The sequence below is a fragment of the Haliotis rufescens genome, unplaced genomic scaffold (genome assembly GCF_023055435.1).
Source record: "Haliotis rufescens isolate VD_foot unplaced genomic scaffold, xgHalRufe1.0.p SCAF_3, whole genome shotgun sequence".
Lineage (NCBI taxonomy): Eukaryota > Metazoa > Mollusca > Gastropoda > Lepetellida > Haliotidae > Haliotis > Haliotis rufescens.
In genome coordinates this window covers 58,905,003-58,921,144 of record NW_025964001.1, presented here as the reverse complement: position 1 = coordinate 58,921,144, position 16,142 = coordinate 58,905,003, and the positions used below count along the sequence as shown (strand labels likewise).

At 42.5% G+C, this 16,142-nt stretch overlaps 1 protein-coding gene across 5 annotated transcripts in view; it reads right to left on the bottom strand.

The window, feature by feature from the left end:
* The window catches only part of LOC124151112 (tetratricopeptide repeat protein 13-like), a 54,376-nt gene that overhangs the window by 33,449 nt on the left and 4,785 nt on the right, over positions 1 to 16,142 (bottom strand). For all 5 annotated transcript variants that reach the window (XR_007223199.1, XR_007223198.1, XR_007223200.1 and 2 more), the window contains exons 4-13: positions 12,998 to 13,068; positions 12,548 to 12,613; positions 11,289 to 11,381; positions 9,592 to 9,708; positions 8,827 to 8,940; positions 6,721 to 6,803; positions 4,862 to 5,003; positions 1,796 to 1,900; positions 718 to 784; positions 187 to 305 (exon numbers count right to left, since the gene is read on the bottom strand). Coding sequence is in view for 2 of the 5 variants with exons in the window: in XM_046523432.2 (XP_046379388.1) it covers positions 187 to 305; positions 718 to 784; positions 1,796 to 1,900; positions 4,862 to 5,003; positions 6,721 to 6,803; positions 8,827 to 8,940; positions 9,592 to 9,708; positions 11,289 to 11,381; positions 12,548 to 12,613; positions 12,998 to 13,068 (977 nt within the window). In the remaining 3 variants the exon portion in view is untranslated. The remainder of the gene's footprint in view (positions 1 to 186; positions 306 to 717; positions 785 to 1,795; positions 1,901 to 4,861; positions 5,004 to 6,720; positions 6,804 to 8,826; positions 8,941 to 9,591; positions 9,709 to 11,288; positions 11,382 to 12,547; positions 12,614 to 12,997; positions 13,069 to 16,142) is intronic.

Genomic DNA, 16,142 nt, shown 5'->3' with positions numbered 1-16,142 from the left:
CTATCAAAGAAGTTGTATAAGCCTAGATGATGTTAATATACAGAGGGTAACAGTCTCGGATTGATTCATTATAGTTACTAGGTATTAATCTTATATACAGAACCTGTTAATTTCTGCACAAGTATGTGGTAAAACTGTCATTTTTTAACAATCTCTCAAACAACCATGGTACCACATATGACGTACCGTAAATGTAAATGGCAATGTTTTAACCCAGTGATCCTGGAATTCATCTCCCAGATCGTACTCCGGTTGAAGTTGGTCCAGGTTCACGTCCAGCTTGGAATGTAAATATCGACCATATTCTGTAACATCACACAGGTAGCATTTTACCATGTTTGACATAACTAACAGAAATACTTACGTCATTGATTGAAAGACGTGACTAAAAAGACGGGGTAAAAATGATTATTCTCAATACAGGTATTTCCATTTTCATTTGTTTTTAACCTATGGAAGTCAGACGTCCTTTTCTGAAGGATTTGCTTGCCTGAACCGAAAATTTAGAGTGAGTAAGTATGGTTTTACGCAGCTTTTAGCAATATTCCAGCAATATCACGGGGTGCTTCACACATGGTACCCATGTCGGAAATCGAACCATGATGAGCGAACGCTTTCACCACTAGGCACTATCCACTAGGCCACAGAGGTGGTTGTTAATTGCCAAGAAACAACATATAACAGATGTAGCCATAGGATTAATTAAGTCTCACGTACCCCTGAGGTAATGAGCTTTTATGAACTCTGGTGACATTTTTATAGATCCTGCGCTTTTTATCATCACCTGAAAGTGGAAAATACAAAAACGTTATCACTTCCAAAATACTGCCATCGTTCAGCATAAACAGATCACAAATTAGCCAATGCTTGATCAACAATCATGATTAGGAAATAACAATACTAACATGCCAACCCCATCTTAACTACCAGAGCCCTGTTCCACAAAGCGATCATAGCACTGCGACAGTTGCAAGTCTATGTTAAAGTATGGGACTTACCATCTTCCCCAGGCAAGGGCGTTAACTGACTGTAAGAGTCCAGTTTCCACCCTTATCGAACTAGGTTGAAAATTTCCAGGCTCGATCGTAGCACCACCAGTGGCTATTACAAGTGATATCCCTTCTATGTCCCTCCTATTAACCAATCAGATTTCATCTCTTATATCACTTGTATTTGCTTCAAACAAAATGGCTGCGCCCAGTCCAGATGATCTGATCAATAATCAAGATCTATATTGGGTCTTACCCCACGAAGTGCACTGACATATTTCTTTGTATTCTAATTCGTAGGACCATGAATATTCTTTCAGTTCATCAAGTAAAAAAAGAAGGCAAAATATGGCGATTTTCTATTCTTTAGTCTGTACATTTATAAAGATTAATAGGTTTAATCAAAAGATATATTTCCCTCAAATAAATGGTAAGCATTATAAAAAATAAACAACTTTTCCTTGATTTTAAAATATAAATTGAGTCAATGTCTTTAAAATCCGACCTTAGTGCTCGCTACTGGTATACTTAGTGAAGCAGTAGTGAGCACAATTATGTGAGTTTAATGAGTTTGAAAGACAGAGTATGAGTGTAATTATTTTGATTACTAGTAAACATAGAGGACACTTGGCTCAGGAATTCTGTTACGAAGGAGATGGGTTCAATTACAGGAAATAGTCCAACCACAACTGTTGACAAATGAGTCAGATAGTCCCCACAGACCAGCGACACTGTGGCATGTTTACAGTAATATCAAGCACAGATCTCACTGCGAAGGTAGTGACATGAAATGCGTGGGTACCTACTTTTGTGGACGCTTTGACACCTTCGTAAAACTTGCCCATAGCTAAGTAGGCCAGGCCTTGCATATATTGGCAGTGAACGTTTTCCGAGTCGATTTCTAAACATTTCTGAAACAGAAAAATATGTGCACAATGATAATTGAACTAAAACTTGTCATGGTCACTAAGGTGCCAATTCCCGAGGCAAAGGCGTCCACTAGCCCTGAACCAAAACTTGTCGTGGTCACTAAGGTGCCATCTTCCCGAGGCAAGAGCGTCCGCTAGCCCTGAACAAAAACTTGTCATGGTCACTAAGGTGCCACTAAGGAGGCAAAGGCGTCCACTAGCCCTGAACCAAAACTTGTCTTGGTCACTAAGGTGCCATCTTCCCGAGGCAAGAGCGTCCGCTAGCCCTGAACCAAAACTTGTCGTGGTCACTAAGGTGCCATCTTCCCGAGGCAAGAGCCTCCACTAGCCCTGAACCAAAACTTGTCGTGGTCACTAAGGTGCCATCTTCCCGAGGCAAGAGCGTCCGCTAGCCCTGAACCAAAACTTGTCGTGGTCACTAAGGTGCCATCTTCCCGAGGCAAGAGCGTCCGCTAGCCCTGAACCAAAACTTGTAGTGGTCACTAAGGTGCCACTAAGGAGGCAAAGACGTCCACTAGCCCTGAACCAAAACTTGTCATGGTCACTAAGGTGCCATCTTCCCGAGGCAAGAGCGTCCACTAGCCCTGAACCAAAACTTGTCATGGTCACTAAGGTGCCACTAAGGAGGCAAAGGCGTCCACTAGACCTGAACCAAAACTTGTCGTGGTCACTAAGGTGCCATCTTCCCGAGGCAAGAGCGTCCGCTAGCCCTGAACCAAAACTTGTCATGGTCACTAAGGTGCCATCTTCCCGAGGCAAGAGTGTCCACTAGCCCTGAACCAAAACTTGTCGTGGTCACTAAGGTGCCATCTTCCCGAGGCAAGAGCGTCCGCTAGCCCTGAACCAAAACTTGTCATGGTCACTAAGGTGCCATCTTCCCGAGGCAAGAGCGTCTCTAGCCCTGAACCAAAACTTGTCATGGTCACTAAGGTGCCATCTTCCCGAGGCAAGAGCGTCTCTAGCCCTGAACCAAAACTTGTCGTGGTCACTAAGGTGCCATCTTCCCGAGGCAAGAGCGTCTCTAGCCCTGAACCAAAACTTGTCATGGTCACTAAGGTGCCATCTTCCCGAGGCAAGAGCATCCACTAGCCCTGAACCAAAACTTGTTGTGGTCACTAAGGTGCCATCTTCCCGAGGCAAAGGCATCCACTAGCCCTGAACCAAAACTTGTCGTGGTCACTAAGGTGCCATCTTCCCGAGGCTACCCCTAAACAAAGATCTGAAGACATCCCATTAGGGGTCACGTTAGAATGACCTTTCATCCGACTAATCAGAGCGTCGCTTACCAGATTATGAAAGTGACAGTTGGAATGTTATTTCTAATCATGCAACCTTGAAATCTTTAACACGGGGTATTCCGAACAATAGTTACGTGTTTAACGACTGAATCCATACAATCCAGACCATCTATTAGCCATTCCAGAATGTTCTTTTGTTCAGGTTTCAAATTTGTAATCGAGAATTTGTCAAAATATGTTTGAAGCGTGGTCAATCCATTGGTAATTCAAAGTTCACCGAAGGTCCTTCTGATGTGACCCGTAAAGGGATGTCCTCAGATCTTTGTTTAGCAGTAGCGATAACTAAGATCTGATTTTAATGATTGCTAGTGAAACAAAATTTTCAGTCGATGTCTCATTTATACTTTGGAACAATAGCATGATGACATTAAACAGTTGTTGTCACTTGAACACTTTTTATATTTTCCCCAGTGTTTCAACCATCTGTAGAAATGACATTATTGTTTGGTCATTACAAGAGATAAACACACAAGACATCTTCTATGTGAATATTTACATGTCTTCATTTTGAGTGTCACTCGGCAATAACAGGATAAAACAATGTCTGTCCAACTCGTAGTCAGCATAATGGGGTATCTACCCAGTATATTAAACTGTGGCATAGTATCGCGCAATCTCATTAAAATCAGATCTTAGTTCTAGCTACCGCTAAACAAAGATCTGAGGACATCCCATTAGGGGTCACGTCAGAACGACCTTTCATCCGACCAATCAGAGCGTCGCTTACCAGATCATGAAAGTGACAGTCGGAATGTGGTTTCTCATCATGCAGCCTCGAAAACTTTAAAACGGGGTATTCCTAACGATAGTTACGGGCTTAACGACTGAATCTATACAATCTAGACCATATATTAGCTATCTGAGAATGTTCTTTTGTTCAGGTTTCAAATTTTTAAGTGAGCATTTGTCAAAATATGTTTCGAAGCGTAGTCGCCAATTTGAAATTAGTGCTGTAAAGCACGAGAAAGCTGCCTTCTGATTGACTAATGTCGACTTCTTGTCAGTAATTCCATTGGTCGGTCAGAGTTTGCGAAAGGTCGGTCTGACGTGACCCGTAATGGGATGTCCTCAGATCTTTGTTTAGCAGCAGCGAGAACTAAGATCTGATTTTAATGAGATTGGGTATCGCTGGGCTAGCTCAACAGAACCAGCACAAGGGCAGGGTTAAAATCATAACAGCAAGGTTAACATGAGGTCTAATGGCTGATAGAAACTCTTCTTAAAAAATACCTTGTGCAGTGTGTATTATATAAAGACAGTGATAATTGTTCTTTCAGACAAGTAAACTGTATACATTATGAACAAGTGGTCCTGAAGATTCAGAAATTGAAAAGGTACGCCAGGTTCAAGTTATTGAGTATGGTTTTACACCGCTTTTAGCAATATTCAAGCAACATTACAGTGGGGGACACCAGAAAAGGGCTTCACACATTGTGCCCATGTAGGGAATCAAACCTGGGCTTTCGGCATGGCAAGCGAACGTTTTAGCCACTAGGCTACCCGACCGCCCCACATGAAGTTCGAAATGGTTCAAAAGCATTCTTCTTGTTGAACACTTAGTTTCCAAAGGGTACACTCAAGCATCGATAGGAGTGCTCTGTGGCCCATGTGACAACAACTACATTTGTGACGCTGCTGTACTGACGTTGAAGTCGTTGAGGGCAGCGTGGGAGTCTCCGCTGTGGTACATCATGCTTCCCTGTAGCTGCAGGGATAGGCTGTGGTTGGGGTCCAGCGACAGAGACTGGTTAAAACGACTTCTTGCTGCTTTCAAGTTACCTAATTCTCTGGGAAAAAATGATCATTTTTCAGAATTTGACACACTACATGGCTATCATATACATAAAACAACTGAGAGTAAGAGCTTCACAATACTTGCATGTGCATTTTAGCGATTCTCAATGCTGATTGGTCAATTGAAGTGATATGAAATCACAATGCTTCATTGTTGGGAAAATGTGATCATCTTCCCGAGGCAAGGGCGTTAACTGACAATAAACGTCCAGTTTCCACCCTTGCCGAACTAGGCTGGAATTCCGGAGTTACATTTTGGCTGGACTAACGAGTCCATGTATAGTCCAATCAAAAAGGAACTAAAGTACTCACGGCAAAAAACAAACCCTGTTTTTTCGATCTAAGATTTTAAATAAATGCAGTTAATATACAAAATATATAAATATTCACACAACTCAATTAGTACTAATTGGGCCTTGGCACAAATACAAAGGTTTTTATGTCTTTTTACGCGTAAAAGTGTGTAAAAATAATATTATTATTATTATTAGCTGTTATTTTTATTGTTGTTTTGATCACTTTTTTCCAGGCTAATTTGCATAATGCCTATAGCCTGTTTCTGCCATGTCAAGTTGGACTTAGTTTTATTTTTGAATGTTGAAACTGCCTACAAATTACCTCCTGTAAAGTACATTTTGTATTGAGCAATGAGATAAAACTAGCAAATCCAGACTAGTACTTTTCCAGTTGTTTTGTTATTTCGTATTTACATCTACTTAATGCTTTGTGTCGATTATTAAATCCAGCAAAACAGATATTTTTCATTTCCATGAGTACTTTAGACATCCGGTTTGTAAACAACATGGAATTCAACATGCTGATTTCGGTTGTCAGCAGGATTTACAAAGCATGTGTACTGCCAACTGGGTGTCGTTTCATGTTTTTAATCAAGCTGCTCAAGTGATTTGATGCACTTTGTGGGGTAAGACCCATTTTATTACAATATAGATCTTGATCAGTGATCAGATCGTCTTGACTGTGCGCCACCATTTTGTTTGAAGCAAATGCAAGTGATATGAGAGATGAAATCTGATTGGTTAATAGGAGGGACATAGTAGGGATATAACTTGTAATAGCCACTGGTGGCGCTACGATCGAGCCTTGGAAATTCCAGCCTAGTTCGGCAAGGGTGGAAACTGGACTTTTATAATCACTTAATACCCTTGCCTCGAGAAGATGAAATGCGATATGACATCATCGATTTTTTTATAAGATCACAAATGGATAACATTTTGTCATCCGAACCCAAGGAAAGCTTCAGTGAAGGTCACATTACATATAATTATCTTCATGATGGGTAATATTTAGAGTGAGTGAGTGAGTTTGGTTTAACACCGCTTCTAACAGTATTCCAGTTATATCGTGGCGTGTCAGCCTTATGTGGGAGGAAAGCCCGAAGTGATGCAGGTCTCAGATGTTTACCACTTCCGTGAAACCCACGAGCACGGGAATGGTGCTGACAAACCTAGAAACATAATTGGGGCGAACCGGGATTCGAACCCACAATCATAGGTTTCTGGGGTGCCCAAGGGATACAACTCTGCACAGCGAATCGCGGCGCCTTAGACGACTGGGCCACCCGTGCCCCTGGTAATATTTAGAATAATCTACTTGAAAGTAGAGGTTATTGTGACATTAATGCCCCAGATCTCCTGCTGAGCTGCTGAGTTTGGCCACCTGTGCCCCTGAAGATATAAAACAGGAACTCACTTGAACGCCTGTGCTAAACTTGTACATGCATCTATGTGATCGGGTTTCTTCTTCAGAATTTCTTTGAATACTTCTATTGCATTCTGAAAATAAAACATCATTTTTAGAACACAAAAAACAGCCAATGTCATGTAAGCAAGATTTCAGAAATTAATAGGGTCCGAACAAACAGGGTTTTAATTACTGCACCATGAAATGATATACTATCTCTGTCATGAAAATGTGCAGAGTGAAGATAACGTGTAGAGAAGGTCGCAAAATTTCTTGTTTATTACTTTGTGTAAGGATCCATCAACCCTGACTCGGCTCCTGTAGTACTCACCCTGACTCACCCCTGTAGTACTCACTCTGACTCACCCCTGCAGTACTCACCCTGACTCACCCCTGTAGTACTCACTCTGACTCACCCCTGCAGTACTCACCCTGACTCAGCCCCTGTAGTACTCACCCCCTGTACTACTCACCCTGACTCACCCCTGTAGTACTCACCCTGACTCACCCCCTGTAGTACTCACCCTGACTCGGCCCCTGCAGTATTCACCCTGACTCGGCCCCTCTAGTACTCACCCTGACTCACCCCTGTAGTACTCAACCCCTGTAGTTTTCACCCCTACTCACCCCCTGTAGTACTCACCCTGACACCCCCTGTAATTCTCATCCCTACTCAGCCCCTGTAGTCCTCGCCCTGTAGTACTCACTCCCTGAAGTACTCACCCTGACTCATCCCGTTGTTCTCACCCTGACTCACCCCTTGTAGTACTCACCCTGAATCAGCCCCTGTAGTACTCACCCTGACTCACCCCTGTAGTAATCACCCCCTGTAGTACTCACACCCTGTAGTACTCACCCCCTGTAGTACTCACCCTGACTCACCCCCTGTAGTACTCACACTGAATCAGCCCCTGTAGTACTCACCCTGAATCAGCCCCTGTAGTACTCACCCTGACTCACCCCTGTAGTAATCACCCCTGTAGTACTCACCCTGACTCACCCCCAGTAGTACTCACCCTAACTCGGTCCCTGTAGTACTCACCCTGACTCGGCTCCTGCAGTACTCACCCTGACTCGGCTCCTGCAGTACTCACCCTGACTCGACCCCTGAAGTACTCACCCTGACTCGGCTCCTGCAGTACTCACCCTGACTCGGCCCCTGTAGTACTCACCCTGACTCGACCCCTGTAGTACTCACCCTGACTAGGCTCCTGTAGTACTCACCCTGACTCAGCCCTGAAGTACTCACCCCGACTCACCCCTGTAGTACTCACCCTGACTCACCCCTGAAGTACTCACCCTGACTCGACCCCTGTAGTACTCACCCTGACTCGGCCCCTCTAGTACTCACCCTGACTCACCCCTATAGTACTCAACCCCTGTAGTTTTCACCCCTACTCACCCCCTGAAGTACTCACCCTGACACCCCCTGTAGTTCTCATCCCTACTCAGCCCCTGTAGTACTCACCCTGACTCACCCCCTGTAGTACTCAACCTGACTCATCCCATTGTTCTCACCCTGACTCACCCCCTGTAGTACTCACCCTGAATCAGCCCCTGTAGTACTCACCCTGACTCACCCCTGTAGTAATCACCCCCTGTAGTACTCACACTGTAGTACTCACCCCCTGTAGTACTCACCCTGACTCACCCACAGTAGTACTCACACTGATTCACCCCCTGTAGTACTCACCCTGAATCAGCCCCTGTAGTACTCACCCCTGTAGTAATCACCCCTGTAGTACTCACACTGTAGTACTCACCCCCTGTAGTACTCACCCTGACTCACCCCCAGTAGTACTCACACTGACTCACCCCCTGTAGTACTCACCCTAACTCGGTCCCTGTAGTACTCACCCTGACTCGGCTCCTGCAGTACTCACCCTGACTCGGCCCCTGTAGTACTCACCCTGACTCGACCCCTGAAGTACTCACCCTGACTCGGCTCCTGCAGTACTCAATCTGACTCGGCTCCTGCAGTACTCACCCTGACTCGGCCCCTGAAGTACTCACCCTGACTCGACCCCTGTAGTACTCACCCTGACTCGACCCCTGTAGCACTCACCCTGACTCACCCCTGTAGTACTCACCCTGACTCACCCCTGTAGTACTCACCCTGACTCGACCCCTGTAGTACTGGGCCAGACCCAGGTTGAAGTAGGACATTATGTACATGTCCCCCTCAGACTCCAGATTCTGTTTAAAATCCGTCTCAGCATCCGCAAAATTCTGGAATGTCACACCAAAATGTCAGCCAGGTATAGCCTTACAGAGCTTGGTTGGATTGTCAGAGTGGTATCTCTTAAACATATTTAGGATGGTGGAGCCTTATGTACATTTCCTTTCAGCCAACAAGACTTTTTTCATAATCATCAACAGGATTCATAAAAATTCATACAAATTTGTAACACTAGATCCAGTGAGGGACTTTTGACAGTGTTCCAGTTATATCATGGTGTGTCAATTGGATGTGGGAGGAAAGCCTGATGTGATGCAGGTCTTAAACATTAACCACCCATGCACTGGTATGATGCAATCAACATAGAAACATAAATGGGGACAACCTGTAACACTAGACAATGTAGTGAGAGAGTTGGGTTTAACACTGCTTATAACAGTATTAGTTATATCACGTGGGTTTCTCCCAGGTGGTAAACGTCTGAGACCTGCATCACTTCTTTCACGGGCTTTCCTCCCACATTAAGCTGACACGCTGCGATATAACTGGAATACTGTTAAATGCGGCGTTAAACCCAACTCACGCACTCACTCATACAATTCTAATCCGGATTACCCATGTGGGTTATATATTAGAAGACTCAGATACTGAGTCATCATACTGAGTGTTGCAATTACTATAATATGAAATATTTATCTCACCTCTAGTAAAAGGTTAATGACTCCCCTCATAAAATAAAGTTTTTCTGTAGGCCTGTGTTTGATGGCCACTGTGAGATCCTCCAGTGCTTCGTTGTACTGTCCGAGGCTGATATACACCTGCAACACACTCAGTCATCAACAGGGGGACATTAACACAACAGATTACTTAGGCCTTTTATCTTATGTTAATTGGTTTGCAAAATGTTTCACCCAAAATTCGGTGTAGGCAGTAAAATAAAATTGTAACACAAATCTGAAGTTCCTTGCTAATGAAAGAAAAAAGTATGCTTCAACACTTTGAGGTCATTGAGTGATGGAACTCGTAGTGCTCTGTGGGTTCTGTCCTCTTTGTTTACATCCAGTAATATTTGGAAAGAAGTGTATCAAACTGAGAATTGGTCAGAATTAAGACTGTCATCTCTTTAGTAGTACAGCAGCCATCAGTTTGAAACCAGAAGGTTTTTCTGTCCTCCAAATAACTTAAAAGCATATTGCTTACAAGTACCAAACTTTTACACCAGAGGTGCCCTTGAAATAACTTGTAAGTGTCATTTTCTTCATCTGTGAGAAAAATCAAAATATGAACTTGTCTCATTTTCCATTTTTTAAGATTGAAACTTAATACAAAGTTATTGATATAAATATAATTTGTAAATATTATTGATCATTTATTTAATTTTATCTTTATGTCTACACAACAACTGGAGGCTCGCTTGACTTTCCATGTGTTCCAGTAACTGGTTTAATTGTCTTGACACAGTACCAGTGATGACAATGATTGTTGGCAAGTTCCAAACATGACATACTTTCATTCCTACAGTAGGGTTTTCAATCTTGACCATCTTCCCGAGGGTTTCCAGAAGCTGATATCAAAACTAGATTTTGCCTCGGAAGACTTTGATATAGGTTGGTGGACATTCAGGCCTCGGGAAGACTTTGATAGAGGCTCGTGGACAGTCTTGCCTCAGGAAGACTTTGATAGAGGCTCGTGGATGCTCTTCCCTAACTTTGCTAGAGGCTTGTGGACACTTTGGCCTCGGGAAGACTTTGATAGAGGCTCGTGGACAGTCTTGCCTCAGGAAGACTTTGATAGAAGCTCGTGGACAGTCTTGCCTCGGGAAGACTATGATAGAGGCTCGTGGACACTTTGGCCTCGGGAAGACTTTGATAGAGGCTCGTGGACAGTCTTGCCTCGGGAAGACTTTAATAGAGGCTCGTGGACAGTCAGGCCCCGGGAAGACTTTAATAGAGGCTCGTGGACAGTCTTGCCTCGGGAAGACTTTGATAGAGGCTCGTGGACACTTTGGCCTCGGGAAGACTTTGATAGAGGCTCGTCGACAGTCTTGCCTCGGGAAGACTTTGATAGTGGCTTGTGGACAGTCTTGCCTCGGGAAGACTTTGCTAGAGGCTTGTGGACACTTTGGCCTCGGGAAGACTTTGATAGAGGCTCGTGGATGCTCTTGCCTCAGGAAGACTTTGATAGAGGCTTGTGGATACTTTGGCCTCGGGAAGACTTTGCTAAAGGCTCGTAGACAGTCTTGTCCTAGGAAGATGACTCTTGACAAAGGCCAGTGTTGGAATGCCACTGTTACTCGTTCAAGCACTGATTTTATGAGTGGGTCATAATACAAATTATTGATGATTCTACACAAATTACTACATTGCGGGTTAAAATATTTCAAAGAATCCAGTGTTACCTCTGCTCTCCTCTCATAGGCTTCATGTCTCTTCTTATCAGTCTGAATGGCTTCTGTAAAGTCAGACAGAGCTAATACTGCATTTTCCGGCACCTGCGGACAGAACAAGGCTCATGTGTCATGTGTACAGAGATAGTGACTGAGTAGGGTCTTACACGACTATAATAATAATAATAATAATAATAATAATAATAATAATAATAATAATAATAATTTAAAAAAATTAAATAATAATAATAATGTGCCCCTTATAATGCGCTAGCCTCCATGTAGAATTCATGCACAAAGCGCTACATTCAAATGTCACTCTGGAAAGCTTTTGTTAACAAATGTGTCTTTAGTTTTGCTTTGAATGTCTGAAATGTTGAGGAAAGTCTAATCTCAAGTGGAAGATCATTCCATAACTATGGGGCAGCCACACCGAAAGTCTTTAGTCCATAGCTGGAAAGTCTATACTGAGGAACAGGTGTTGATTTGCTGATGGAAGAGTTCTTGGTGGATTATGAAGCTGGAGCAGAGTGGAGGGATAAGCTGGAGCCTGGTTGTTGACACACTTGTAAGTCAAAGACAGCATTTTGTACATGATCCTTGACTCAACCGGATCAGTGTTCCCGCTGGCTATTGAAACTGCCAGTCCTTGTGTACTGGCAACTCTAAAAATTACCAGTCCCCCCTAATTTTTGCCAGTCCCAACTTTCAACAAATAAAAAAACGTATGGAAATTATTTGGTTTTAATTCTTGCAACATCATGTTCAGTGCAAAGATGTCATCTCTGAAGTAACTTAGTTAGATCTATACGCCATCCACACAAACTTCAGTCACAATTTTCTCTTCTTTTTTTATATATTTCGAGACAAGTCACTACAAATGGATATTTAACCTATTAATAGACACGGGGAAACCCTGATGGTAACAGACAAGCCGACTTGAATATCACCAATGTTTTGTTCAAAAACAAAGATTTAAAAGGTACTTTATTTGCCGGTCCACAGGGACTGGCAGTCACATGAATAACCGGTCCAAGCCTAATTTTACTGTTTAAAAAACTGGTAATTACCGGTAAACGGGAACGCTGCCGAAGCCAGTGTAGATGCTAATAGCAATATTCCAGCCATCCATTCATATGTACAATCAACTTCGAGGATTCAATATGACTAGCATTTTAACCACGATGTTACTCCAAATTCCCCCATTATACTGGATGTAGTGAAGACAGTGACAAAAATGCCTTAGCTTTGTATCATTGATGGCAACCTACATTTAAGCCTTTCCTTGCATAGGCCACTCCTCGGCCATAGAATGCAGCAACAGTTCTTGGCTTGACCTGAAAATATTTTGAAATGTTTACATACACTTTTGATAATTCATTTAAAGTGCTTCGAAAAATATGTAGGGAAACAATAACTCAATATTTCATTCCGTAATCACACATTGTTTTTTCTTGTTATGAACTATCATTTACTACATGATGTCATCACACAGTTTTAATAATAATAACAACAATTACATATTTTTTTATTTTTTTTATTTTTAAAAATATCTAATTTTTTTATTTATTTATTTATATTAACAGCCTTTTCAAGACACATATAATTTTAAGGTCTTCTAAAGGCTCGACGGCTCTATTAAGAGCCTTTTCAAGGCAGCCTGAAAGATGAAGATAAATCTGACATCTAATGGATGATGGAATGATTAACAGAACACTCACCTGAAGTATTTTTGTAAACTTTTGAATGGCGAGGTCATGTGATCCCAAATTAACCAAGACCACTGCCAGCGCTACAATACAAAGTCATTCATAGTGTGATCAATACAAGCAGCACATGCATATACAACACTAGCATATGAAGACGAATCTGAATGTAGATCTGACAAGCCCTCCGTGTTCTCATGATGTAATAGGGTATTTATTCCCCCTGGAGATTCTTTCCAGGAGAAAGTAACATCCTAGGTAAAAATATCCAGTTGAAATTCTTGACAAAGATATTACGTCCACAGCAAGTATCTTAAAAACATTGGAATATTTTCCCATATGAATATTATTTCTTCCAGAAACGTTTTGAACCGAAAACATTAATCGTTTACAATGTCAGGTCAGCTTCAAATCAACCTCTCCGTGTGGATTATTCTAAATATGGTAAGAGTCAGCAAAACATTTGGAGCAGCTCATCTGATTCTGATTCTTGAAAATGAATGATAATGGGCAGTTCCAAGTGGGGACCATCTTCCCGAGGCAAGAGAGTTAACTGACTTTAAAAGTCCAGTTCCCACCCTTGCCAAACTAGGCTGGAATTCCTGGGCTCGATCGTAGCGCCACCAGTGGCTATTACGAGTTGTGTCCTTTCTATGCCTCTCCTATTGACCAATCAGATTCAACCTCTCGTATCACTTGCATTTGCTTCAAACAAAACGGTGGCGCCCAGTCAAGACGATCTGATCGATAGTCAAGATCTATATCGCGAAGTGCATCAAATAATCTGAGCACCTTGATTAAAAACATGAAAAGATTTAGAAAATATCTGTTGACAACGAGTTGGCGGTGCACATGCTTTGCAAATCCTGCAGTCGACCGAAATCTGCATGAGACTTTACGAACCTGATTTCGATTTTGATTGGACTATGCATAGACTCGTTAGTCCAGCCAAAATGTAACTCCATAATACCAGCCTAGTTTGGCAAGGGTGGAAACTGGACTTTTATAGTCAGATAACTCTCTTGCCTCAGGAAGATGGCCTGGTTCGGCAAGGGTGGAAACTGGACTTTTATAGTCAGTTAACTCTCTTGCCTTGGGAACATGGCCTGGTTCGGCAAGGGTGGAAACTGGACTTTTATAGTCAGATAACTCTCTTGCCTTGGGAACATGGCCTGGTTCGGCAAGGGTGGAAACTGGACTTTTATAGTCAGTTAACTCTCTTGCCTCGGGAAGATGGCCTGGTTCGGCAAGGGTGGAAACTGGACTTTTATAGTCAGTTAACTCACTTGCCTCGGGGAGATGGCCTGGTTCGGCAAGGGTGGAAACTGGACTTTTATAGTCAGATAACTCTCTTGCCTCAGGAAGATGGCCTGGTTCGGCAAGGGTGGAAACTGGACTTTTATAGTCAGATAACTCTCTTGCCTCGGGAAGATGGCCTGGTTCGGCAAGGGTGGAAACTGGACTTTTATAGTCAGATAACTCTCTTGCCTCAGGAAGATGGCCTGGTTCGGCAAGGGTGGAAACTGGACTTTTATAGTCAGTTAACTCTCTTGCCTCGGGAAGATGGCCTGGTTCGGCAAGGGTGGAAACTGGACTTTTATAGTCAGTTAACTCTCTTGCCTCGGGAAGATGGCCTGGTTCGGCAAGGGTGGAAACTGGACTTTTATAGTCAGATAACTCTCTTGCCTCAGGAAGATGGCCTGGTTCGGCAAGGGTGGAAACTGGACTTTTATAGTCAGTTAACTCTCTTGCCTCGGGAAGATGGCCTGGTTCGGCAAGGGTGGAAACTGGACTTTTATAGTCAGTTAACTCTCTTGCCTCGGGAAGATGGCCTGGTTCGGCAAGGGTGGAAACTGGACTTTTATAGTCAGTTAACTCTCTTGCCTCAGGAAGACGAGTGGGGACTATAACCAGAAAATTCATCTTTCTTTTTTATGGGATGGTCAAAGTTTGCTTTAATAGGTTTTCCTGACATGACAGCCTATGGATTTTGTGATCTAAAGGCAGGGAGGAAACAAATCTGAGTAGAAAGATCTCATGTTGATAAGACTGATATGAAGGCATACATCTTGACAATGAGGAACTGGATCTGTCATTCATGTAAATAATACATTCCACAGGAAAAATAACACATTATTTGATCAATATTACCTTGCAGGGCCTCATTCCACAATGTGATCTTAGCGATATGGTGAACATAACAATAGTTGTAGAGCTAAGACGATCGTAACTGCCATACTTTAACATAGACTTACGACAGTTGTAGAGCTAACATCATGAACATGATCATAACTCCCATACTTTAACACAGACTTACAACAGTTGTTGTGCTAAGATGATCATAACTCCCTTACTTTAACATAGACTTACGACAGTTGTAGAGCTAATATGATAATAACTCCCATACTTTAACATAGACTTACGACAGTTGAAGTGCTAAAATGATCGCAAATCCCATACTTTAACACAGACTTACGACAGTTGTAGAGCTAAGACGATCCTAACTGCCATACTTTAACACAGACTTACGACAGTTGTAGAGCTAAGACGATCGTAATTCCCATACTTTAACACAGACTTAGGACAGTTGTAGAGTTAAGACTATCATAGATCCCATACTTAAACACAGACTTACGACAGTTGTAGAGCTAAGACGATCGTAATTCCCATACATTAACATAGACTTACGACAGTTGTAGAGCTAAGACGATCCTAACTGCCATACTTTAACACAGACTTACGACAGTTGTAGAGCTAAGATGATCGTAATTCCCATACTTTAACATAGACTTACGACAGTTGTAGAGCTAAGATGATCGTAATTCCCATACTTTAACACAGACTTACAACAGTTGTAGAGCTAAGATGATCGTAATTCCCATACTTATACACACACTTACGACAGTTGTAGAGTTAAGACTATCATAGATCCCATACTTAAACACAGACTTACAACAGTTGTAGAGCTAAGACGATCCTAACTGCCATACTTTAACACAGACTTACGACAGTTGTAGAGCTAAGACGATCGTAATTCCCATACTTTAACATAGACTTACGACAGTTGTAGTGCTAAAATGATCGCAAATCCCATACTTTAACACACACTTACGACAGTTGTAGAACTAAGACTATCATAAATCCCATACTTTAACATAGA